General features: G+C 49.4%; 1 protein-coding gene across 1 annotated transcript in view; it reads right to left on the bottom strand.

The window, feature by feature from the left end:
• The window catches only part of TSPAN11 (tetraspanin 11), a 64,575-nt gene that overhangs the window by 28,582 nt on the left and 8,551 nt on the right, over positions 1-27,442 (bottom strand). Inside the window, exon 2 of the mRNA XM_045199810.3 lies at positions 12,165-12,259. Within this exon, the coding sequence (XP_045055745.1) occupies positions 12,165-12,248 (84 nt within the window). The 5' untranslated portion in view covers positions 12,249-12,259. The remainder of the gene's footprint in view (positions 1-12,164; positions 12,260-27,442) is intronic.

A 27,442-nucleotide genomic window follows, 5' to 3' on the forward strand; every position in this document is an offset into this window, starting at 1 on the left:
TCGGAGAGACTGAGAGCACATGCGAGACGCCAGCACTGGGCAGTGCCAGAACAGAGATTCCAGCCCAGGTCTCCTGAGGGCCGATCCAGGACTTCGTCCTTGGATCCCACGGATGGGGCTGCGCCTGCTCCGTGACTCATTTCTGCTTCTCCCATGACCTGTTTTCTGCCATTTTATCCCCTTTGGCACCTCCGGTAGGTGAGAACACCAGGGGGAGGGACCCGCAGCAGTGTGGCTCTGAACAGGGTGGGGAGGCTGGTGTGTGGTGTTTCAGTAGCGTTGTGTCCCTCACATGTTTACGCCTCCAAAGCTGATGAGCATCTTGTGAGCAATGGCATCCTGCAATTATGCTCAGCACTACTTTTTCTCAGTGGTGCAGAAATCAACGATGTATCTTAGGATACCACTGATGGCATCTTACCTTCGCTGAAGTCTGTAACTATGACAGCTCTGTAAACTCTCTGTGAGTGCGTGCTCCCTCGGGCCACAGAGCCTCCACCACAAGCGAGGAATCTCCTGGGTCTGGGTCCTTGGAATTGTGTTAAGTGAGACTTTCCAGCAAAACCTCCTGCACTTTTCTGTCTCCCCCTACAGCATGGCTGGAAGACTTGGGTGAGGGTCCCAACTTGGCATAACTAGCTGTGTGACCTAAAGGTAGTTCCTTAACCCCTCTGGGCCTAAGTTTCTTCACTTCTGCAGTAAGGGGCTTGTATTTGACCAAGGACTCCTTTGATTACTTTTTCCCATGGATCTTATGTTTTCAAGATTTTGCCTACCAAATCCAGTACATTAATTAAGTAATAATTCATTTCTCATTCTTTATTAATCAAAGGCACATGACAGTGCCAGGAAGAGATTCTGAACAGCATGAAACAGTCAACGTGACCATAGTGAGCTGATCTAATTTTTAATTGCTGTAGGCTCTTTATAGAAATCTAAACACTATCCATTATCCATTAGGCTTGTCAGCCCCACAGGTCAGCATCAACTCTGGCACCACCTCAAGGGGCACATTTGGACAGGACTGGGGACACTTACTCAGTTGGGAGACATGGAACCCACTGGGAATGTGATTTTAAAAAACTGTGGATTAAAAAAAATGTGATTAAAAAAGCTGCTTTTCCCACAGCAACAACCATCCATTTAAAATAAAGCACTGGGGTTTGGGGCTGGAGCCTGATCTTGGATGGAGCCCTGGTGCCCGCAGCCTCTGAGGCCTGCTCCGCTGGTGCTCTTCAGCCTGGCCGCACAGCCACTGGCTCTCTGAGACCCTCAGGCCACCCCCAGGCCAGGTGAAGTCTCTGGGAATGGGACATGAATGTTTTAGTAAGTTTCCAGGTGGTTCCAGTTGAGAACCACTGTGGAGACGTCATATTTAATAGAGGGTTGACGCATCCCACCCCTCTCCCCAGCGGGTGTTGCTGTGCCAAACCTCACGGCCACGCTGCTTCCTGGAAGCTTTGGGCCCCTTCTCTGGGGAGCAGCTGCTGGGAGTGCTTTGAACATTAGTTAGGACTTGAACTCCATCCTGTTCCTTCTGTGCTTTGCTAGGAGCTTTGGGGTAGAAGGTGAGAGATAATGAGGAGCAGAATTTTCAGTCCAAAGGGATGGAAATCAGATTATGCAAGAAGGGAAAAAAAATAGGTGGCTCTCCAGGAAGAGTGGGGGTCCCTGAGAAATGTAGCCCCGGGGGAGGAGCAGTGCTGACCCCACCAGGAGGGCTGCTGTCTCCCACGGCATTTGCCAGTCTCAGAAAGGGCTGGAATCTTGCAAACAGGCAGAGCCTGCAGGTCAGCCGAGGTGACAGCAGGGTCCCCAGTGGCTGGGGAGGGCCTGGGAGGCATCTGGAGGGACAGAAGAAATCAGGAGGTGACTGTGACTCACTAGAGACCCCCTCCCCTGGGGTGTCACATCTGGTGGAGACTCTGAGTGGGACTTGCCATCAGGAGCAAGAGGAGTTCAAATCCAGGGGGTCTCCTGCCTGGGACCTGGTCAGCTCTTTAGAAAACAGTCTTTCCTCTGGACAGGAAATGTAAAAGCCGCTCAATGTTAGAACAGGTCACTGGAGGGTATCTTGAGGGTATTGAAGTTGGCAGGCCTGGGAGCCGGCCCTGGCTGTACCCCTCGTAACCATGTGACTGCGTGCCAGATGCTTTGTCTCTCTCACCCTCAGTTTCTTCACCTGTGAATGGTGGTGCGTGGGTCAAGTGTCCCTATTACTGGGGGGTGGCGAGTGGGGGGAAAATCTTCTGCCAAGACACCTGCGGCAAGAGCCTTCTGGACCAGTGGCTCGTGGCTTTCACTTAAGCTGAGGGGAGACAGCCTTGGTCAGCAGAAAGGGCAGTCAGTGCAAGGGGAACTGAGAGAAGGACTGAGTGGGGTGGGAGAGAGCTGACCCCGGGGAGCAATTTCAATAGCTGCTTGCATAGAGTTGGTTCAATGGGAGTTGGCTCCTTACAGAAACTGGGTTGGTTTTCTGTGAAATATTAACTACGTTTTCAAAACCAGAGTCCATAGCCAATTAGTCAGAAAAGCCTGCAGAGGTGTGAAGCTGGCCCTCTCACCAACGAGGACACAGGCAGGCCAGGGGGGTAGGGCAGATCATCCAGGCCATGTAAATTTAGAAACCGCCCATTTATAGAAAAGAAACATTGCCAAAAAGTTGCTCATGCCATTGTGAGAAGAAGGATTAGCCTGAGTAGTCACACATGCCTGGGTCCTGATAGGCGTCAGGCAGCAGACCAGAAAAAAAGCAGGCAGAGAGTGTACAGCTACCACAGGCTTTTCCTTTATTAGGGTACAGAGGGCTCCTGGGCTGGGATCTGGGGGGAAGGGCCTGTGGGGCAGAGCAGCTGCCGGTACCATGGGGGCCGGGGAAGGGAAGATGGCGTGGGAAGGAGAGTGCTCCACCTTCAGTGCACATGGGAGCCCAGCGTGGCAGGGTGGCTCACCATGGAAGTGTCTGCTGGGCGCCTTGTAGGTGCCAAGCACCACACAGGGCTGGAAAGGTTTCTGGGCAGGATGTGTGTTCACCCATTTAGAACCATGCTTGTCATCTATGCTCCTCCCTGGGCTTCTCACTAACAGCAGCCCTGCCTACCCAGACCAGAATCCCCGCCCTCTCTATGCAGGGTCCATCAAGTGTTGACCCCACCCAGCTCCATCGAGCCTCTTTGGCCCCCCACCCCCACTCCCTGTACCTGCCTCCGGCCTCTACTCTGCCCAGGGACCAGCTCATTTTGTTCCAAGTGCTGAACCACCAGGCATTCCTGGTGAAGTCGCCTTGACCCCTGCAGCACCCAGAGCACTAAGGCCAAAGCCCGATGGCCTTGGGCCCTTCAATAGCCAGGCTTGGCCTGCACATCCATTTTCTGCTGCTTCCCTCCCTCCACATGTGGGCTTTTGTTACTATGAACTAAGTACTTGCTTTTCCTGAAAACATGGCAGATGCCCAGTAACTATGGTAATACAGCAGAGTGGTGAGGAGGCCAGCTGCTCATGTCCGAGGCCCGACTCCCTGACGGGCCGCATGAATTTGGACAAGTTTCACAGCTTCTCTGGGCCTCAGATCTCTCATCTCCTCTTGAGTCCCCACTTTTTTGCCCTTTCTCTTCGGTCTCTGGCTCTCCTGGGCCGGGGAGTTCCTCGGCCTTTGGTGTAACTCTCAGTATGAGCAGGAACCATTCCTTGCTCCCCTCAGAATCCCCAGCCCTGCACAGGGCCTGGCACGCAGGAGCCACCACAGTGGGGGTGGACGGTGGCTGGCACTTGTGCAGAGGGCTGGGGAAGTGACGCTGGTGCTGCCCTCACCACCTCTGTAGGCTGAGTTCTGCGGCAACATTATCAATTCTTTTCCTTAGTTTCTGGCAGTTTTTAATTTCAGGGGGAGTCTGAGTCTCAGAAGGGAACAGACTTTTCTGCAGGTCACCAGGAAGTCCTTGGAATGGCCTAGGCAGTTCGCATGGGTCCCTAACACCAGCCTAATGCTTCACTAATCTCTTTCTCCTTCAACTGGCATCCCCTGTACGCCTGCTCTCACCAGCCCCAGTGCCAGTGCCCAAGGCCAACACCATCCCTGCCCCATGCAGCTTGCAGGCGATGGGTGGGGAGACCCTGACTAACCACAGGGGAATTCCCATTGTCAGGGAGAGGCCTGGAGACAGGGTCTGAGCAAGGTTCATCCCCCTGGGGCTGGCTGAGTCACTTCTGAAGAATGGCTCCCTATTCCCAAATCCAGAGTCAGCTGAACCCAGGGCTGCAGCCCCCTGGTGTATGCTGAGCCCTCTGCTCACAGGGCTGGGCTGGGGGTGCAAGACCACACTCCAACCACCCCCAACTCCGTTCTCGGGGGCACAGGTGAGCTTGTGTCAGGGACTGTGCACCACCTAATTAATGAGCAACACCTGCTGGCACCTGACGAGCCTTTCTCCCAGCTCGCCCCACATTCCTGTGGCCTTGGCGCCAGCTCTGTTTGTGGGGAACCTTCAAGGATAAGCTTGTTATACTAAAGGCCACTTTCCATCGCGAGCCATTATTTTCTCGGCTCTCTGGCTTTAAAAAGTCCTTGATAAAATAAATCAGAGCTCTTCTTCCCCCTTTCTCCCCATACCCACCTACCTTTGCAATAAGAGCAGAGCTCTTGGGACTGCCTGAGTTGGGAGGTAGCTAAAGATCACCTGTTTCGCTTTCAAACCCGCTCAGAAGTGGAGGGAACCTGCCTTGTCCTGTCACTGCCCCCACTTCCAGCAAATCATCCTGTCCTCCCTACAAGCTCCCTGCCTTGCACAGGTTTCTATGGTTACACTTGTCATAGAATATTTGCTGTATTTGTTACTTTGCCTGTGTCCCCTTTTAGCCTCTTGGTTATATCTCATTCATCTCAGCATTCCCAACGAATGCTAGTCACAGTAGGCACTCGGTAACTCCCTACGGAAGGAGGGGGGAGGGCAGGAAGGAAGGAGGGAGGGAGGAACAGAAGAAAAGAATCACATCTAACGCCTTTTATATTCTGGATGGAGAACCTAAGGCCCAGAGAGAAGAGACCGTTTCAAGGTGCCTTTACTAACGAGAAGAAGAATGGGGACTAGAATCCAGAACCCTAATGTCCAGTTTAGTGCCTGTCATACCACTTGAGCTGCTGGCCCACACAAAGCTCCTTCACCCATGAGCAAGCCACTTGGAGTCTGGGCCACAGCCAGGCTGGAGTCCCTGAGTTCAGCAGGGGCAGCTCAGAGCTTCATCCTTGAAGGATCTCATCTGTAGTGTCTCTGTGCAGACCAAATGTGTCCCCCTCAAGTATGAGCCTGCCCCCCAGCATATCCTGCCAGCACAGAGGGGTCTTGTGACTTCAGTACCTTATGAAGGGGCACAGCAGAAACACCAGCCCAGGGCCCTTGCCCATTCCTTCTCAGATGACATGCCTGCGGGGGAACAGGCAGAGGCCATGTCCCATGGGAGGGTGATGGACCAAGCACAGGGCTCTGTACCCTTGGGAGGAAGTGAGCAGAAGCTCTTTCCTACCTGTGGCCCCTGAGGGTCCTGGAAGGATGTATGGATGCACTCCTGCCCCTTCACTCCCCTGGTCAGGCATGAGCCGCCCAGCACCTCTGCCTCCTGTCTTGACCCGTGTCCCCTTTAAGGGGCCCCACAGGTTTCCTGGAGGCCCAGCCCCCGCTGGCTCCCAGAGGAAGCACCAAGCCTCGGCCAATGCCCCAGGCAGGACAGGGCTTGGGGAGCAGAGTAGCCACTGCTTCCCTAGTTCTCCCACAGCCTGGCACAGCTCCTGGGAGGTTGGAAAAGTTTTGATTATTAACACAGCCAAGCAGATAATTAAAATAATAAATTAGACAACAAAGTTGCAGGGGTGATGGGCATGGAGCCATGTGGGAAATGGGAGGGGGAAGAAAGTCCCATAGGACACTGTCTAGGGTCACGAAGGAGGCGTGAGAGTGTTGGCATTCTTGGTTTCTGGCCCAGAGTTATACCCAGGGCAGCCTCCCCTGCTCTGTGAAATGGTTGTCATCAACGCAGGATTAATTTCAATGCAAGGTGGGGTGCAGTGGGAATCAGAGATAGGGTGATGATGAAGGGTGGGGCTCAGGCATGGGCTGGATGCTGGGGTTAGGGGTCCAGCAGTAGGGTGGAGCTTAGGCACAGGATGTGGGCGTCTATTGCGGCACTGCCTAAGTCTTGCTTATATTCTTCATACTCTGTATGTGCGAACACCCCTCCCAACCGTGGATGCCCCGTCAACCCTGAACCGCGGGGGCATTTTTGGATTCCAAGTGAGCATCCGAGCCGTGGACCTGAGTTTGTGACAATGAGTCAGTGGTCAACGGAGATGGGAAGAGCACCAGACTCTGAGGCAAAAATCCAGAACTGACACAGAACTTTGCCAATCATCTGGGCCTCAGTTCTGTTATCTACAAAATGGGAGTGAAGATAATTACAGAGTGGCTGTGAGAACCAATTTGGAGTATAAAATGATTGATAACCCTCAGATTATGCCACAGTGGCAGCTGGTGTGGACTTGGTTCAGAGTCTCATCAAGACTACCAGGCCTGGAACATGGTCGCTGCGCCTGAGTGGTGCCACATCGGGTGGAGGTCATGGCTGCTCCGGCCATCCGACTGCTCTGGGCTTTTCAAACTTTGGAATGCAACCTGACAGGGCTGTGAAATAAATAAATAAATGTGGTGGGGTGTAACCTATGCTAAAAAAATAAAAAACCAAAACCAAAACCAAAAAACCCCAAACAAAACAAAAGCACAAAGTAGAAAATATCAGAGTGCATCGCACACAGCAAAGATAAGCTTAGTTTCATGAACAATGCTTCGTATGAGCATTTCTTTTGCTTCCATGTAGTTTTTACATGGGGCACAGTCCCCAAAGCCTTAAAGCCAGTGCGACGGGCAGAGAAAGCTGTGGAGAGGAGGCGCACCCCTTAGTCTAACCACAACAATTGCACATAATAGTGAGCGCCAAGTATGTGCCAGAAACTGTGCTAATTGTTTTTCTAAACAATATCAACCTTTGAGTCTTACAGGTATTGACATTCCTATTAAATGTATGAAAAAACTGAGGCTCAGTGAGATTTTGTGACTTGCCTAATGTTTTATAGTCTGCTCAGGTTGCCATAATAAAATACTGTAGCTGGGTGGCTTAAACAACAGAAGTTTTCTTCTAATTCTCATGGCTCTGGGGCTGGAAGTCCCCAGACTGGCTGATCCGGTTTTGTTGAGGACCCTCTTCCTTGCTGACAGATGGCCGCCTGCTCACTGTGTTCTCCCGAGGCTTCTCCTCCATGCATGCTTACAGAGAGATCTCTCTCTTCCTCCACTTGTGGGGCCACAATCCTGCTGGATTAGGACCCCACTTTAATGACCTCATTTAACCTTAATTACCTGCTAAGGCCTCATCTCCAAATACAGTCACATTACAGGGTAAGATTTGAACATATGAATTCTGAGGGATCACAATTCAATCCACAGCACATAATGTCTTGGCAAATAATACTGGGATCTGAATTTGAGCCCCAGCTGGAGCCCCAGTCTTCCCAGAATGCTCTGCTGCCTCACTAATCCATGTATGCTCCCAAAGACACTGCAGGAAAGGGCAGGACTTAGAGCTGGAGGCAACAGAGCCTGGTAGCCAAGCACACAGGCTGAAGAGGTCCGAGAGAACTGGGATCCAGCTCCAGGACTTTTGGCAAATTGCTTTGCACTCTGTGAAATTGGGCTCTGAGAGAGTTGTTCACAGTGTCAGCATGCCAGAAGAATGAGATAGGATGAGGCAAGGGGAAGGACAAGCACAGAGAAAGCCTACAGCAGTAAGTCTGTGAAAGCTGGGGACTCTATCCACTGCTGTGTTCCAAGTGCCCAGGACAATGCTGGAACTTAGTATGTGCTTGGTGAACACTGCAAGTGGATTTTTCAATTGTCATTAGTGACCAGAATACTTGGTTTGTGGGCACCAGCTTTGCTTACCACCATTATAATACTGGGGGCAAGATGCTGACCTGGTAAGCCTGTTCCCTGTCTGTAGAATGAGCATAACAGTGACCCCGCCCATGAGAGTTGATGTGAGGATCACCAGATAGTTGCGGAAGGTCTTTATCTAGCAGTGCCTCACAAATGCTGGGCATTGTGAGCAGTGAAGAAAGAGTTGGGCTCCCTATCCCCTCTGTGCCGGATTTTCAGAGTGTGGCAAAGTAATATTTGAAACAGGAACACTGTTCTGGAGGATAAGGGAAGTCGGAGGGTTCACTCCAATCACAAGCCGGGAGAATCAACCTCTGCTGTCCAGGCTCACTTACTGCACCTGCGCCTTACTGGTGGGTGAGGAGGTGAACAGCCTACCAGCTGGTGCCGTCTATGGGCCCTAGCGGTTGGTGCATTATGATTCTGTGAAGAAGGTGGAGGGGTGGGAAGCATGTGGCTAGAGCAGCGACCATCAATGTAGATGCTAGCGCTGCTATGTGTTGTAGAGGAGCTCAGGGGGGAGGACCAGCAGCTGGACTCGGGGGGTATTGCCGGGAGGGAGGGAGGGGTCTTCAGGGACAAGGCCCATCCTGGGGAATTCTGGTAAATTCCAGGGACTTGGTGTGCTGCAGAATGTGGTGTTGTGGGAGAGATCGGCCAACAGTCTGCCCATATCTACTTCTGAGATCACAGCAGGTCCAGGGGTCAGATGCCAGGAGCCTAGGACTGGCAACAGGTCTGGGCCTTCAGAAACCACCCATCCCCAGAAGGAAGATGAGGCTCAGCTGAGTGGGTCCCTGAGAAGCTGGTCCATGCCCAGCCAGGCCCCAGGCAGGGCTATTTTTGACTCGAAGCAGGGAGATCTGTATGGGGGACGCTCCCCTCGCTGGTAGGTGCTCTGGAAACATGCTTGCTGCCCATCTGCCTGTGCTGCCACCCACCCGTCCTTCTTCTCACCAGTCCCAAAGTAGTGTGAACACCCAACAGACAGACTCTGAGTCCACTCTGGCTGCAGGGGGCCCTCCGTGTGGTCCTGTTTAGGCCTGCTCCCTCCTACAGGGACCTTGACCCAGCAGGACATGCCACATCAGGGCCCTTCTACAGATATTCTGGCTGAGCACCTCCCAACTGCCCTCAGGCGCCTCCCTGCTTCTCCCTGTGCCCAGTGGGCCTTGGCTACCCTGAGCATGCACCTCCTGACCTCCACCCCACCACACTCCTAACAGCGCTCTCACTGCAGCTACCAATGAACCGTGTGGCCAAACCAATAACCACTTTCTAGGCCTTAAAATGCTTAATGTGTCCTTTGCCTCTCCCTGCTCTCCAGCTTGTATAATACTGTTTCTCCTGGTTCTCTTCCTACTGCTCAGACTGTCCCTCCTCCAACCCCTCTAGGTGTTTTTCCGGCTTTGCCTGACACTCTCCTGGTGTCAGCACTAAAAGTCCCACAGCTGGGAGCCCCTCCATCCAGGGCAAATGGGGATCATCACTCACCCTAGACTGACCCTGCCCAGTTGGGTTGCTCCATGTCTCACTCTTACCTCTGCTGTCTTCTCAGAGTCCTTGGTCTCTCAAGGGGTGCTCACCCATTTCCATGGCTGCAACCCCTGTCTGGTGGGGCCGATCCCCACCTGACACCCAGCGCCATGAGCTAACTGCCCAATGAGCATCTCTGCTCAGATGTCAAACTCACCATGCCTATATCTGACCTGTCATTTGGTCTCCGTTGCAATGAAGAGTTCCACCATCAACCCAAGAGCTATATATTCTAACACCCCTTCCCTCTTAATCTCATCTAATTAATGACCCAATCTTGTCATTTTACCTCATAAATCACTTGACTCTTTCCAAGTATTACCATCCCCAGCCACTCCCATAGTGTAGGTTACCACCATCTCTTGTTCCAGTCAAGACAGAATCTAGAGGGAACATCACCAATGGTCATTCCCGGGATGGTAAGTATTAGGGGTTGAATTGTGTCCCCCCCAAATTTGTTCCAAGTCCTAACTCTGCTATCTGTGAACACGACCTTATTAGGGGATAGGATCTTGGCAGACATACTTAAACTACAATGAAGTCATCAGGGTGGTCCTAATGAAGAAGAAAATGCCTTCCATATGAAGACAGAGATGCAGGAAGGACAGCATGTGAGGACAGAGGCAGAGATTAGAGGAGCGATGTAGCTGCAACCCAAGGAACGCCAAGGACTGCCAGCCACCCCGCAGAGCCAGGTGGAGGCAAGGAGGCATTCTGCCCAGTGTCTAACTAGAAGCATGGCCCGGCTGGCTCTTTGATTTTGGACTTCTGGCCCCCAGGGTTGTGAGACAATAAATTTCTGTTGGTTAAAGCCACCTGGCTTATCGTACTTTGTTTTGGCAGCCCTGGGAACCTAATATAGTGAGATATGGGGAATTTTTATTTTCTTCTTTATACTCTTCAGAATTTGAGCTTATTTGTAGTGGATACATAAGACTTTATGATCAGGAAAAGCATACTTATTCTTTAAAAATAATCCTCACTCAGCAAGAATCCTAAACTCCCTTTTGGATTTATCTCTGAGAATTGAAACCATCAACACAACTTCACTGTTTCAAGAAACACTTGCCTAGGAAGATAAAAGTTGCAAATCAAAAAAACTTTATTGTTTGTTTCAGGAACTTTGCAACAAACATCAAGACGTTTAACTTCTTAATATTGTCCAATGACTGTCTACTCTCCAAGACTCTTCGCAACACCTGCGTTGCTGTGTCCCCCGACACTAAACCAATGATCCTTTGAAGTCATAATCAATTTCATTACTCCTAATGAATCTGAAAATGCAGATGAATCCCATCCCTGATGTTGCCTTTCTGAGATCTTCCAATACTCTTTCAAGGGGTTGTACCCCTTTTCATGGTGAGCAGGCTTCTCAGCTCTGCCTCATGAGCAGGTTGATTTGGTAGTATTTTCAGGCCTTCTACATCTAATATATCTGAAATAACTGAGTTATCGAATGCCTTCTATGTGCAGAGAAAGAGCTAAGCACTTAATATATACCATTTCATGGTATCTGCTAAATGAATTGTTAAAAGATAGACTGAAGCATATTAAAATTTTTAAGAGTTTACTTGAGCAAAAATTAATTCAAATCAGGCAGCATCCAATCTACCAGATACAAAGAAGCTCTGAGTCTACAAAATGACAGACTCTTAAAGGCAGGAGGGAGCCAGAACTAGGCAGAAAAGCAGAGTGGTCATTGCAAGGTCACTTTCCTTTAGGAGGTGGCAGGGGTCCCTCAGGCAGGTAGCTTCACCATGGCTGGTCAGGGGATCCCTGACTGCCTGTGTAAGATTCCATTTCTGGGGGAGCCAAAACTGTAATTAAGTGAAGTCTCAGTTTGGACATGTGGGGCTTGGCATAAGTAACTCCATTTTGGGACCCTTGTGTTGGTTTTAACAAACCCCAAGAGTGTAGAAATGATCCCCGTTTTGCAGCTGGGGAAGGAGACAGCCATCCTCAGTGGCGTGCCCTAGGCCACACTGGTAGTGACAGTAGAGCCTAGGTCTGGCTGACTGCAAAGCCTGCATTCTGGGTACCCTGCCTCTCCAAATTCAGTGAGGATAACACAAAGTACACGTATTCCCGTGTCTGGCTATTCTGGGAACTAATGATACTCTGCTTCCAGTTATCCTGATAATTGCCTTACATGGCCAGACTCCACCCTGGAAGGCCTCACCTGGCAGGTTTCCTGAGGGGAGTCTCTGTAGAGACCACTCCCCTCTCACACAGAGGCAGCCCCAACACCCAGGACTTTTGTCTCTCTGCCCAGGCCTGAGACTGTGAGCCATGAAAGGCAAATAGGCTTTGGTGGGAAACAGGCGATTACTTCAGGCAGTCACATTTCCCACAAGGCACAGATGCAACAAGTTAACAGGAAAGAAAGCTGGACCCTTTGTCCAGCCAGCAGGACCACGAAGCTCGTTCTTGTGTTTGTGCATCCTTTCCTGACCCCTGCCAACCTGCAGGCCACATTCTTTTCCCCCTTCAGCAGCAAATGTACATGTTTGCTTTAAAGTAGGCAGAATTTGCCCATGGGTGGTCTTTGATTCAGAATAAATCAGCCCCAGAGTGGTGATAGACAAGAAACAAAGGCAGCTTGACCCATTTGGTGCTGGGGAAGGGCATGGGTGTGCAGAATTCACTTACCCAGAAGAAGAAGTTGAACACAAACAGCAAATACTTCAGGTAGACAATCAGCCAGTCATCCTGCTCAGCCTTACAATGGGCCATGGTTACTGGGCCTGCAAAGAAGACACACGCGGGGCTGGGGGTCCATTGAGAACCTCCTCGCCCTTCCCAGAGCCAGAGCTCCTTGGCAAGGCGCCTGTCTAGCCAGAGGAGTCTGAGGCTGAGTGTGAAACTGGAAGCAAAGAGCAGGGAAATGCAAATAGATGAAAGTGAGTTGAGCAGAACTTTTAAGATCTTGGTTTTGTCCTTTTGACTCAGGTCTAACCTACAAGTCTTCCTCCAGACCATGCACTGGTCTTGTGGTGTTCTTATTCTCCTCCCCGTGTCATCAGATTTGTAGGACATGATTTTCCTTGTCTTACACACACACACACACACACACACACACACACACACACACACACACACACGCACCATGCCTGCTTTGCATCAAAATCCTGCACTCTGAATCATTTCAACAGGACTTCTGCATGCACGGGTGAGGCATGAGCCCCAAATCACAGTGTCTGTGTTGGAAAGGACTTTGACAATTACTCACCCCAGCCCACCTCCCCCCGCACCTCAACTTTCCAAATAAGGAAGAAGGTTGGCAGGCTTAATGGTCTGGCTAGATGAAGTCCAAGAACTCTGGAGTCTGACTCCCCGAGATCAAACCCAGATCTGTCATAAGATGTGTGAGACTTTGGACAAGTCCTATTCCTCAGTGTCCTCATCTGTACATGGGATAACAACAATACCTACATTGTAGGGCTGTTTCGAAGATTAAGTGGGATAATCTATGAGAGGTGTTTAGCATATCTGTGGCCTATAGTAAGTGCTCAATAAATGTTAGCTATTATTATTACATGTAGCAGGGATCCGAACCCAGAACTCTAGCCCTAATATTCCTAGTCTGTGCCCCATGCTTCCTTTCCTTGCCCTGATGCCCACTGATGGGCTCTCTGGGAACTGTGACATCAGCTGATGACAAAGGTGGAGAAGGTTCACTGTGCCCAGGGTCCCGTTTGCTTCTCTGTAAGTCTGAGCAACAGCCTGGGTGGTGTCCTCTTCTCCTGAGGCTCCCTGCCCCCGGCGCCTGCACAAATGCTCTCACACACAGAAGAGTGGTTCCTTTAGGGGACCTCCTTTATTCTAGAATCAGCAGTGAGGCATTGGTCTGGCTCATTCCTATCCCTTCTCCCTCATTCCCCAACTCCATTTGGGCCCTTCTTGCCACCCTGTTCCTCTCCTTGGCTGGTGCTGGGCTAAGTGCAGATTTTTTTCTCCTGAGCCACTGCTCTGCCTTTTATTTCCAGCTCATGGGCTTCTAGGACAGGAGAGAGGAAGAGAGAAAAGAAAAGGTGGCAGTCTTATTTGGCATTTCTATTTGCAGACCTTGAAGAGGTAATTTAAGACTTTTAGTCTTCTTGTTAAAAAAAGACAAAACCCATTTTCCTCCAATTTAGTCTGAGACACAGGGTGGTGGAAAAAAATGCAAAAGGAGAAAAAAAGGAAGTCTATAAAAAAGTTTAAAAATGGTGATAGATGGGGTCAGCCAGGTGAACGGAACGGAGCTATTTCATGGCCATTCTGCAGGAGGTGCTGACAAGGGCGCCTCTGGGCCACTGTGGGCCATTAGTAAATGGACAGTTTGCTTGGGACTGGCCTCTCCCATCTGCATTTTGTCCTCCATTTGCCCCCTCTGCTCCCAACCAGGGCCTACTGGACTCACGCCACAGAACAATCTCTAGACCTGCAAACCAAGGGGTCAGGACCCTCTAAAGGAAAACCATATTTTACAAAAGGAGTTCGGGCACAAGACAAGGTTTTTCCAAAAGAAACATTTGTAATGGTGAAATTCCAGTCATTGGTGGTAGAGAAGATAGAAGCACAGAATGTCAGGGCAAGGGGAAACTTTGGGTATACTTTAATTCAACCTTCTGCAGAAGGAATGAGGAAGTAAACCATGTCTGAGTTAAGATGTACATTTTTAAATGACCTCTCTGAAGTCAAAGGCTAATGGTTGAGAGCAGTTTCCTATCCCCACTGCTCAGCGCTCTTTCCCCCCGTACTCCACTGTGTTCAGGGTCCTGTGCTGGGCTGGCAGACGCCCCAAAGAAGTCTCAGCTCCAGCTTGGAGCCGGACACTTGGATCTGAAAGCTAGCCTGTTATTTTCCGACAGTGTGACCTTGGCCAAGTTACTTATTCTCTTTGTGGCCCCAGTCTTTCTCTCATCCCCTCTGTTCTTTTTTCCTGGTGGGGTGTGGGTAATAGAACAGCCATGGGCTTTGGGGACCTGTGACTTTTTATTCATTTATAAAAACACTAAACAGAAAACCAAAATGGCCCCTTCCCACTGAGCACTGCTGAGGGGTATGTCTGTCTTCTGCTCCACACCTCTTGTTTTTTTCTCTCATTAATGCTTTTAAAAACAAATGAATTTTTTAATATAAAGAAAGTTTTTAGATAGTGAAAAAGAAGAATGACCTGGAGAACTTGTTAAAACACAGATTACTCAGCCCCACCCCCTAGGTTTTCAGATTCATTAAGTTTGAGGGGGAGGCCTTGGAGAATGGACCCCTAGGCATCTGATTGGCCCAGGACTGAGGGATTTCTCTGAATAAGATACCATATTTTTCAGACTATAAGACACACTGGACCATAAGTTGCACCTAGGTTTTAGAGGAGGAAAATAGGAAAAAAAAACCCACTCCACCGCCGCTCCCCATGCCCCATGAGACAAGTAAGCAACATTCGGACTATAAGATGCACCCCAATTTTCCTCCCAAATTTGGGGGGGGAAGTGTGTGTTATAGTACGAAATACATGGTACATTCAGTGCTAAACTGGCTAATCCTGGGCACACCGGGATGGTTGCTCACCCTACTCCCAACTGCTGCTGATGCTGGGGGTCTCGGGACCACACTTTGAATGAGTGTTCTCCAAAGCCCCTTCTGGTTCTGGAGGTCCATGACCCCGCATGTAATCATCCTCTGTATCTGAGCAGACGTCACTGAGTCGGGTGGGGGTGGAGCACCACATTTAGGACAGTTCCTGATGAGATGCCAAAGAGTTCCCAGACAGCTCGGGAATGCAGCCTCAGGGTGCCCGCCCCTCCAGGCCAAGGCTCTGACTGCAGAACAAAGCTGGGATTCAGGCACAGCCAGGGCCTGCAGTGTAGGACATCTCAGAAAAGCAACTGCAAATGCCTTGACGGTGAAGTGATGGATTTGGGGGACTTTCATCAGGGCCAGGCATGGAGAGTCATGGGCTGTGAGACTTGGGCATAATTGTCTCTTCTACTGCCCCCACACCCAAGCGAACGGAATGAGTCTCAAAGTGCAGAGATGAGGGACATGGAGAAAGAGCCCAGGTGGATGGCCAGATGTGTTGGTGAGCTTCGCAAGGCTTGAGTGTCCAAGAGCAGAGTGGACCATGCTGGGCAGTGGGTGGAGGCGGAGCTGAGTCCTTTCATGGGGATGGGTGGCCAGGGACGGGTGGGGAGCAGGCAGGGAGTGCTTGGGAACTGACTGACACACTGCACATAAATACAAGGCACTGTTGGCCCTGGGCCAGCCTCATCCTTCACTCGTTCAACACACACACACTGAGGCCCCACTCTGTGTCAGGAGCATACTCAAAGCCACTGGAGTTAGTCCTTACGGAGCGCACAGTAACCATGCTAGCACAGGGGAAGGGGCATTAATTCTGCCAGGTTGGGGTGGTGGGTGGAAGGGCAGCGAGGGGCATTTAATCTGACCTTTGAGGACAGGCAGAAAAGGAGGGAGCAGTGTGAGCAAGGTCTGGAGGAGTGGCGAGGCCCAGGGGCCTGGGCTGCAGAAAGACTGGAAAGTCAGGTTAAGGGTCTGGGGCAATCTTGTGCACCACACCTGGCTGACTGTTCCCCTTCCCCACATGCTCCACTACTAGGATCTCACCAGCCTCTTTTTCTCTGTCTTCTCCCACAAGCACGAGCACAGGTTAGGGGTGCCCTGACTCTCTATTCCCTAAGGGGAGAACACCCCATACCAGGGTGGGGTGGGTAGGCTCCTGGGGAGCCTGGTGTTTCTAAACCAAAGACAAAACCAGACCCCACCTCCACCCCAACACCACCCCTTCGGTTAAAAGAGTATCAGTTTCCCCCTTTGGGTTCTTGGCCAACAAGAGGTCCTGCTGCAAAATGGCCAAGGACACCTGGAAAGGAAACAACATTCTAAGTGGGCTAATGTATACTCTTGGCTCCTAATGAAACATGGTTGCAGTCCTGCACGTGTGGTTCCTTCCCCCACGCAGCCAGCCTCGTCCTTCTTTGTCCTCATCTCCCTCTTATTTAATTGTCACCCCTCTGATCTATTCCTGATAGGTGAATAATCCCTCTGGAACAGCCACAAAAGCAAGGCTTCCTCAGACCCTCTGATAGGACAGTTGGAAGCAGCCAAAGGATTTCTAGTCCAGCCCCTTGGAGAACTGAGGGGGCTGAGTCTGGGGGTAGGGGGTCGGAGAGGAGGTGTCACCCTGCCGATTAGTGGCAGGCAGGGACTTGGCCTCCTGTCACCACGAGCACCAACAAGATTGTGATTGGCTAATATAATAATAATTAATATTATTAATATTAATACTATTAATGTTAATAATATTAATTATTATTTACTAAATGTAACTAGGCACTGAGCTATATTCATTAATTTAGTACTTAAAATAGTCCCATGATGGGATTATTACCTTTTTTACAGAAGAGGAGACTGAGGCTCAGAACTAGAGAGTGGAGAGACATGAGCAGAGTGGGTACAGATGTTTTACTTTTTTCAGCACAGTTCCACTTTTGGCCTCTCACAATTTCTTTCAGCTTGGTGGCCTTTGGTTGAAGCCAAGAAAGAGGGATCTTCCCTGGGCAGAGACCCTGGTCCGGGCTGCAGGAGGTGGCAGGGACAGTGTGTTCTGATCCTGGCAGGGTGCCGGGCCAGGAGGACCACGGTAGCTGTCACCACAAATACACCAAACTACTTGGGGAACACGCTGGAGGGAACCACACTCTTTTCCCTGGTCCTCCATCTCCTCGACTTCCAGGCCTGGGTTCTGGGGGGCTGCTGGTGCTAAATAATGAGCCGGGCCTCTGGGCAACCATGAGCTTTTCCTTTTATGTCACTGTGTTTGTTGTGCAGGTAAATGAATGAAGGCAACTCTTTCCCCCCAAACTTAGGGTTTGATTGCCGACCACAGCATCATGTGGATGGTGCTACAGGTGGAACTTGAATTAAAATTCCAAAACTAAGAATTCTTAGTCTTTATGCCCTGAGACATGTTTTCCTAAGGACACGACTCTATTTTTTTACTTCATTTGCAAGTGCTAACATGCATTATGTGGATTAGTCAGGGCTCCACTCATCACCTTAGACTGGCATTTGGCTCTTCCTTATTCTTTGCACTTACACATGTACAGAGTCTTGGAAAGTTCTGCCTGTGGATGGGTATCACCCTTTGCTATGTTTTTCCTGGGTCTTTGTTTTAGATTGCAGTCTGACCCATGAAATGAGGACTTCTTCAGTGCTTATGACAAGAATCAGTGAACAAATATAACGGTACTAGGAAGCAGGTTAGAATATCTGGCTGTAAATATCAGCTGTCACCTGTAGCAGTGTGACCCTGGGCAAGTCACGTGACCTCTCAGGCCTCAGCTTCCTCCTCAGAATAAAGGAGCTGATGCCAGTCCAGCTTTGTATCCCTTGCTGGGTGGTTGTGAGAATCAAGTGGGATGGAGAATTTGCAAGAACTGCGTGCACTGTACTTTTATAGCCTCAGTATCGCACAAGGGTAAAGGGATTATTACAACCAACTCCTTGAGAGCTTTCTGAATGAAGGACAGTGTGTGGGTAACCCTACAGAATACGTAAGTCAGAGGCCATGTATCTGATAGCTGGGGACACAGTCTCAAGGTCTCTGCACCTAAGCCCAGCCTCCTGCTAGTGGACTCCACTTGCTCGTCGACCCTCCTGCTAGATGGTCACAAGAGACCCTGTCCCCAGGTGACCATGAAGAATCCACCAGACCTTACTTTAACAAACTAGGTTGGTTCAAACAGGAAAGCCATTTTAAAAGAGGAGGATACAAATATTAATAATATTTAACTAAGGTTAATATTTAGGTGCTCTTCAAAATCATGAGAACCTATCAAATAACCAGTGGTAGAGGGAGACAGGGTAAGAATTATAGAGAATTATATTTTCCTATAGAATTATAGGGAAATAAATTTGGGATTACACATTAGGAAGCAAAGGCAACTGACAATGAAGGGATCTTTTCCAACGCTTATCCTGGAAGCAGTGCAGTTGATACCAGTAAAGAGCTCCCTAGGTTTCTACTCACCATGTTTAAATCTGCACCTATAAAACTATATTCAGCCCTGGCTGGTGTGGCTCAGTGGATTGAGCACCAACCTGCGAACCAAAGGGTCGCTGGTTTGATTCCCAGTCAGGGCACATGCCTGGGTTGTGGGCCAAGTCCCCAGAGGGGGGACATGTGAAAGGCAATCACACATGGATGTTTCTCTCTGTCTCTTTCTCCTTCCCTTTCCCTCTATCTAAAAATAAATAAATAAAATATTAAAAATATATATATTCAAACATTATTTCTACTAGTCTACTCTTTCTTTTTCATTCATCAACATCTTAATTTCTGAACTCTGTTTCACCCAAAGTGTCCCCAAAATGCAACTTTTGTATAACCTCCTAATAAAGATCAATAGGTTGACCCAAGGTCTATTTGAAAGGCTTCTAAATGCTCCTACATTGACCACCTGAAATTTTCCAGTTTTTAATGGCATTTTGATGAAAGTGTGGCAAAAATCATTTTAGTCAGACAAATCTTTCTTGAAAGGTAGACATAGTTAAATGTTATCACTCATCTGTATTTTAGTGTTAATTTAATCAGAAAATTTCCTGTTTTTCTAATCTTATAAAATTAAAATTTGATAAACATACAGTAAAGTGCAGAGATCTTACATGTACAGCTTGATAATCTCTTTCAAAATGAATATAGGCCTCTTAAGGCTATGTATTTCCCTCTGACTACTGCTTTGGCTGCTTTATGAACATTTTGATTTGTAGTATTTTCACTATTTTTTTCAAAGTATTTTCTAATTTCCATTTAATTTACTTTTTGATCTAAGATTATGTGTGAATTGCTTGATTTTCAAACATTTTAGGAATGTTTCAGTTGTCTTTTTCCTGTTGACTTCTGGCTTGTTTCTACAGTGGCTGAAGACTATGCTCTATATGATTTCAGCCCTTTGAAATTTTTTGAGACTTGTTTCATGGTTCTGAAAATAGTTTCTTTCAGTGAATGTGCCATGTGCATTGAAAAGAATGTATATTCTCTAGTTTTGTTACTCATATTATTAAAACATATATTCCTACCAAAAAAATATTAAAATGGGGGGGGAGAATCAAGAGTTAGAGTAAACATTAAGCACCTCATCTCAGTTCTCAACACATCAAGGAACTACAAAAGGAGCAGAGGGGGTGGAAGGCGGTGCTCAAAGGCAGGGCTGCAGTCTGGGAGCCCATGGGTGGGTGGGTTGGACTCTCTGGGGCTGCATCTCAGGGCCTCTGTCATCAAAGCTTGGCTAACGAGGTTGTAAAGCCCAGATGGTGTCAGATGTCACTCTTCCCTACTCCTTTCCCCAACTTTGACGTAAGGAGGAATGGCCTCGCACCTAAAGTGGGTTCCATTCTCACTTCTGTTTGTAACTTGCCCTGCGAATTTGGGCTCAGTTTGTGTCACATATAAAACTCAAATAGTCTATCTTCCTTGCTGGATTGGATACAGACGCAGCTCCCTTCCAGGACTTAGAGATGGCATAGTGATTTCTTACTACTTCTGCATCATCTAAGGCTTTGTGTATATCATCGTGTGCCTGGCAATTGCAACGGCTAATGCTGATCATGTGCCATGCATCAGGTTTGCTTCTAAGCACTGTAAGTATTACCTCTTTTATAACCATGAGTAGGCATGTCCACACCCCCATGCTGCAGATGAAGAAAGGGAGAGAGTTTATGGAGCTTGCTGAGGCCACGCTGTTAGTAAGCCAGGGTGGGATTCGGAGTCAGTCTGGCTTCAGAGTGGGCTCTTCTCAGGGGACCACATGTTTCAGTTTGCCCACAGTGCCAGTTTCTCTAGGACAATCCCAGTGTAAATCTATTGCTTTGGCGTGATTATTGTAGTGTCCCTTTGCATTTAAAAAGTGTCCTGGTTTGGGTGTTCAATCCTGGCTCTTCACCACTGTTATACTGCTTGTCAAAGATAGTCAGTATTCCTCAAGCCTTTGACTCTTTCTGCCACATCCCCCTCCATGTGCTGTAGGTTTCTCCAACCCTCTTCCTGCTCTTATACTCACTGAGGGTCACCAACTCCCCCCCACCCCGCAATTAAGCCTACTCATTTGCCTTAACTACATCATTTGCTAAAATATGACCTCAGTTCTGTCCCCTGAACATCCACCACAGCTTCAGCGTATGGGTGTCAGGTGTTGAGTGAATGTACGAATGGATGAGCATATGCACTGTGAGCCATGGGTAAGAGCCTGCACTCTGTAAAAGTCATGCAAATATTTCTCACACAGTCCCCGGGACACCCCAGTCTAAGGTGATGAATAGGGAAGAAGCAAAAATTATAATTTTATGGTCTGAACCTATGCAGACGTGGAGGACAGCTCTGTGTAGCTGGTTTAGCACAGGCATTAGCGAGCCCACCAACAGGGCCTCCCAGGAAGTCTGCACAGGTCAGCCCAGGAAGCTCCTCTTGTCTTTTTCTCCCCAGAGTTTTCTCTGTCCTCTCTGCCTCGTTGTCTCATTTCCTTCATCTTTCAATTCCAGCCACAGGTGAGAAGCAAGGACTTATGTCCATGATGCATCAAAGTAGAAAATCTTTTTGGAAGTAAATGGAATGAGGCAGGAATGGGAACAGGATAGTTCTACTGGTGGGAAAACCTGGGGCACAGTAGGGTGCTCCCGAAAGGAGTCAGACCTCCAAAGAAACCACCCAGGAGGGGCAGCTTTGACAGGCATTTGCAATGAACATGCATGTGCCCCTTCTTTGAGCCCCATACCCTCTTTCCCTCACCTTTGCTCCAGCCCTTAAAGATGCTCCAGCAGAGTCTGGGAAGGCCAGGAGCCCCTAAGGCTGCCCCAGTGGGATCTCAGTGCTGAGAAATACAAGTGGCCCCTCCTGCTCCTCCAGCAGATGCCCGGCATCACGGGCTGCAGAGCTGTGAAAGATGGAGTGTGTGCATGTGCTGGATCTGAAAGTAGCTCATTGAATAAACAAATGCTGGATCCAAGGGAGGCAGGTCATTCTGCCTCTGTTCCAAAAGCCTCCGATTTTCTATTAGTGGAGACAGGGTGTTTTAGGGCCCTGAGAAGCCACCTCTGGCCCCAGTGGCTCTGCCAGGCTCTCTGGTCAGCAGTTGACACCCCATCACCTGCAGCTTCAGCCAGCGAACAGTGGTAGGACCCTTTAAGGAGGCCAGGCCTCTCATTTGATGGTCTTGATGACTCAGCGAGGCAGGTGCTTTCACCTCTACTTTATTTATACACGAGTTGCCCAGGCTTCTCTGGCGGACCCAGGAATTAAGCGCTGGAATTGTGGATGTCCTAGCTAAGGCCTCACAGGTCTGAGTTTTAGCAGGATTCAGAGAGAAGTCATTTCCATCTCGAGTTGATTTCTCTGTCCAGGGATGGATCTTGGAGCACAGAGATGCCTCCTGAGAAGCCCCTCATAGCAAGGATGGAGGATGCAGAGGTGTCCCCTTCAGGGTGAGCTCAGAATCTATAAGGCAAGGAGCAGCCAGAGCAGGAAGGCCCCAGGGCCCAGGGTGTCGGGGTCCAGGAGAGGGGTGGCACATGGGGATGAGACAAAGCTGGGGTGGCTACCTCACCAACTTTGGTGGGCGCTGTACATATCTGAGTCCCTGTGAATGGCTGTCCCTGGAATTGGGCAGGAAACAATCTATGCGGGTGTGCACAGCTGCCCTGGAATTGCTCAGGGCACAGTTGATAGAGGTGTGTACAGCTGCTAACTTAACAAGATGCTTATTTTTCTTCTCATTTCCAGTAAACCAGAGCCCTTCCCTCCCCACCTACCCTCCATGTTGAGCCTGGGTGCCTTTCTTCCGATGGGGTTGGCTGGGTAAAATTCGGACTTTTATTGGAAGTTTCCAAGCAGGGACTAGGTAGCACAATACACAGTGGATGAGCAGGTAAGGCAGGCATCAAAGCGTCAGGCTGCCCAAACCCCTGAAAGCGGGCAGACACTGGGGGCTGGTATACCTGATAAAAATCAATCCCATGGATTATTTTAAACCTATCAGCCTTAACTGTGATCTGTAGGTAGATATGCTCTCCATTTTTCTAGAGATGGGAGTTACATCAAAACTTAAGTTTGACTGATAAGGTGACTAAGACTGCTGGTCTTTTGGTCTACCAAAAGTTGTTCACCCCTCCTTCCATTATACTGAAGTTGTAGCTGGGCACGTGGCCACCCAACCAGTAGCAAGAGCACAGGGTTTTGATTTTGACAAACTGGGTCTCAAAAACGTCTTTAAAAAAGAATGCATTGCCTAATATACTTCCCGCTCCTGCTAAAACCAGCATAATTATAGAGAAGAATACAGTCTATATTTTTTCCCACAGAGATGGATCTGTATCATGGTTCTCCTGATCATCTTGAAGGAATGGGCCTATGATTTCCACCGAGGAAGAGCTGCTCTTCTCATCACCCGCGTGGAGACGTGTGCAAGACCCTGTCCAGGCGGATCTGCTTGGTTGTCGACCAGAGGGAAGGCTGGCGCTTGGCATGAGGGGCTTTTGTTGGGGAAAGTGTGTGCTGCTGGAACTCAGAAGAGGGACCAGCACTGAGGGCAGTCTTCCCTTCCCATGATTCCCAAGGAAAGAGGAATTGCCAAAGTGCTGCTGAGGAAGTCCACCAGTGGGCATGGTGCAGTGTTTAGGGGGGCATCGCAGATGCTGGGACAGGCAGAGGCCCAGGGGCTCTGGTTCACGATGTCCTCTCTACTTGCCAGCACCTTAGGCAAGTCACTGCCCCTCTCTGAGCCTCAGTTTATTTATCCATACAACAAGGAAGTGATGTTCTACCAGTACATTCTTTCAAATAAATTTGTATGTAGAACCTTGATATATGAAACAGACAAAGTGTAGCTACTCTGGTTAAAGGGGTGTGCTAAGCCTCCCTCACGTGATTGCAAAGAAACCCAGCTCTAGCTGAGACCAATATGCAGGCGCCAGTTTTTTTATTCTTCAGGTGCTTATTGTCACCTGCCCTTGTCCCTGGTCAAGATGAGCTGGGGGGTGGGGTGGGGGAAAGAGCTGCAGGGGTTTGTATCATAGACCCACAAGATATTTTATATTTATTTTTATTATTTTATTTTATTTTATTTTTTATCCTCACCCAAGGACATACTTTGCTTATTGATTTTAGAGAGAGGGGAAGGAAGGGGAGAGAAACATCAGTGTGAGAGAGAAACATTGATTGGTTGTCTTTTGTATGCGCCCCAACCAGGAATCGAACCCGCAACCTAGGTAATGTGCCCTGACCAGGAATCAAACCTGTGACCTTTCAGTTTATGGGGTGACGCTCCAACCAACTGAGCCACACCCGCCAGGGTGACTCATAGAATATTTTTAGAATTGCAAGTGGCCTCCCAGATCATCTGAGAATCCCTTCATTTAATAGATGGTTCAGCTTCTGTGGACCCTCACCTGGCCTCAGCCTCACCCCACTCTTTTTCTTTTCTTATTGTGGTAAAATGCAGTACATAAAATTTACCATTGTAACTATCATAAAATGCACAGTTTGGTGGCATATTTACATGTGGTACATTCACAATGTTGCACAGCCATCGCTACCATGACAGAACTTTTTCATCACCCCATATGGAAACCTTGTACCCTCTCCCCTTACTTCCTGCAAACTACTAATCTTCAGTCTGTGTGGATTCACCTGTTCTGAATATTTAATATTAATGGAATCATATAATACATGGTTTTCTATGTTTGGCTCTTCTCACTTAGCATAATGTTTTCCAAGTTCATTCATATTCTGTCATTCATCAGTACTGCATTCCTTTTTATAGCTGAATAATATTCCACTGTGTGGATCTTTTGTATTCTTCTGTTGATGGTCATTCGTGGTGTTTTTGCCTTTTGCTTGTTGTGAATATAGCTGCCATGAACATTCATGTACAAGTTTTTGTTTGGACACGTTTTCAATTCCTTTGGGTAGTACTGAGGAGGGGAGTTGCTGGGTCACATGGTAACTCTATGTTTAACTTATCGAGGAGCTGCCGGACAGCCTTCCACAGCCCAGCTCATTTCTTGAGTATGGCATCTGCCCTGGGCAAGTGGGTGCAGGGAATGGCAGGGGCCCCTGCATGCTGGCATGTGGATAGCTATTCCTGTCCTCTCCAGGCTTTAGCTCACTGGTTACTTGCACAAATGATGAGAATAACAATGAGAATAATAATGATATAATTATTACAGTAGTCCTCACAATAACTAAGAGGTAGGCGATCTTAGGGTCCCCACGTCACAGGTGAGGAAACTTACTCAGGGATGCACGGCCTGTCTGAAACACAAATGCATCCGCTTCCACTCCCTGTGCTGCGCTAGAGGAGCCTCCCCTGGCTCAGACTGTCTGGCAGACGATCTGCCCGGCTCCTGCTGCCTGCCTCCCAGGAACATGTCCCAGATTGGCTCCTGCCAGGCCAGTTCAGGAGGCTGGGCTACCTGCCAGGTTCTGTCCTTGCATCAGGCTTCTCTGATTACTGCCCAGCTCCTAGTCCTTGGTGAGAACCACTCTGCCCAGGAGGCTTCTGGCACAGCTGAGCACTGCTCTGTGCCCTCAGCTGCCCTGGGAATACGGGGGGCACGAGGACTGGTCCCAGCACCCACCTTCCTCCCAAGGCAGCTCCGGCATGTTCGGACTCAGAAGGAGGACAACAGCTTTCCAGACTTCGTGCTCAGCCAGGAAACCGGGGCTGTGGCTTTGGAAGCTGCAGCCAGACCTCGGGGTCTGAGTCCACAGGACTACAGCAGGGCCGAATGTCCTCCAGCTACACACAGGCCCAGAGGAGGAGGCCAGGCAGTGACACCCTGTCCAGTCAGTCTGCTCCAGCCCCCTCTGGTGCAGAGTTAGGATGGAAGCTTCTGAAGCAGGTCTTCCCTGACACCCTGCCAACATCTGCACGCCAGTGTCTTGCAGAAACTAGAGAAGGCCAGAAAGGCTTGGCGACCATGACCCTGAGGGTGGAGGGAAAAGCTCCAAACACGCATAGTCCCCAGTGAGCCAGGGCAATGCAGGAGACACTCGGGGTCCAAGGGGCCCCCAAGCTTGGATTCAGGACTCAGGCTGGAGCTGGGGGCCACGGGCCATCTGTTCTAAGGTGCCAGGGTGTGCCATCACTGTTGTGTAAAATGTGAGAAAGGAAGGGGCCTAAGACATGGCTCCTCAAAGCAGTCTAGAGGATGTGGTGTGGGAGGCACTGCAGGCCCCAAATCAACAAGGATCCCAGCTCTCAGACTCAACAGGACTCACCATTGAACTTGACACAGGGAACCCATGCCCTCAGATACAGGAGCCCAGCCACACTGCCCCATCCCCCAGGGAAGGATCCCAGCTGAATGCAAACTCCTCAGAGCAGCCCCTCGCCAGGTGCACAGCTACAGCAATGATTTGCTTGATGTGACAATTTCTGAGAGCTGCTTGGGAAATGTTGCTGGCTGGAGCATGTAGAGGACACCCCAGAGCTTCGGGGAAGAGGTCCTCATGGGGTGGCTGATGCACCATCCTGAGTGCAGGCAGGAGGGAGCTCTTCTGCCTCCATCATCCCATGAGGGGAAGAGGAAGAGGAGTGAGCTGGAGTGAGCTGGGAGTGAGCATATATGGGGAGAAAACTGTCACCCTTACTGGTTGTGTGACTTTGGGTGGGTCATCTTGAACATAAGAGGGCAAGGACCCCTGGAAAGTGACCATGAAGGCCAGTAAGGGCTGGTTGACCACACAGCCTGCCCCATGCCCATCACACCACCAGCAGCAGGCTCCATCAAGGGGATAATGACAGTGACCAGCCAGACTGGAGAGGTGCTCTGGTGTGGACAGAGCCTCCCCTCCCCCTCAGAAGCCTTCATTATGGTGCACATTACTTTGTGCTTAAGCACATTCACAGCCTGCTTGCTGGGAATCAGAAAGGCACAGAAACTCCTTCCAGGCAGCAGGAAATGAAAAAAATAATGCCTGAATGATACAAAAACTCATGCCCTTTCCCACAGAGGAGGATTTATACAATTTCTCATTTGCTTTCAAAATAGCACCTGTCTTGGCTCTAGAGCAGGACTCCATGGCTTAGCAGTAAGCCTGAAAAGACTGTTCCTTTAAACGACTTACAACTTGGGGGCCCCTGAAACTGTATAAAAAGTGTTACCATTTACATGACCGGGCTCCACAGGTCTTAGCAGATGCCCAAGGGGGTTTACAACTGCCCACCCCCCAACCCCATGAAAACGTTCAGGCTCCTTTTTGGGTAGGTGCAGATGAGGCTGAGACTATCAACTCCCAAGAGAGGGGCCAGGTCGTGGGCACAGGCCCAGGGATGCTGCCAGGGGCAGGGCGGGAACTGGAAGCTGGGTGCCAGGTACACAGAACTCTGGCTCAGCTTGCTTTCCACCGCAGCACAGGGACCACAGAGCTGTGAGTGTGGGCGCGAGGGTGAGGAAGAGAACACTCATGCATCCAAATTTAAACTACAATTTTCACTTTGGGACGTAGATGTAAATCTGTTAGGTCTTAGGTCCAGGAGGTGATGTAATTTATTGAAAGCATTTGGAAGCTGCTAAGCTCCTTGATAAATAAACCACATTTCTTCATCTCAGGTCTGTGAAAACACATTTTCTAGGGACTTAGGAACCCCCTTGGAAAGTGTTAGAATCTTCTCCCTGCAGGGGAGCCAAACACACAGGTAACTGTATTGAAAGATACTTGACCTTTCTGGGCAAGGAGATATTGGCAACTAACCAATAGCCCCTGCACTGTTACCCCAATTCTTTCTAAAAAAGGAATAACTTTAGTTCCATGAGTTATAGAGGGAGGACATTATAGAAACAGTCTTGGCATCAGAACATTCTAGAGGCTGCCCACACTGGCTCCCTAATTATGTACCAATTACACCACCAGCATGAGCATCATGACC

The sequence above is a fragment of the Desmodus rotundus genome, chromosome 3 (genome assembly GCF_022682495.2).
Source record: "Desmodus rotundus isolate HL8 chromosome 3, HLdesRot8A.1, whole genome shotgun sequence".
In the NCBI taxonomy this organism is placed as follows: Eukaryota; Metazoa; Chordata; class Mammalia; order Chiroptera; family Phyllostomidae; genus Desmodus; species Desmodus rotundus.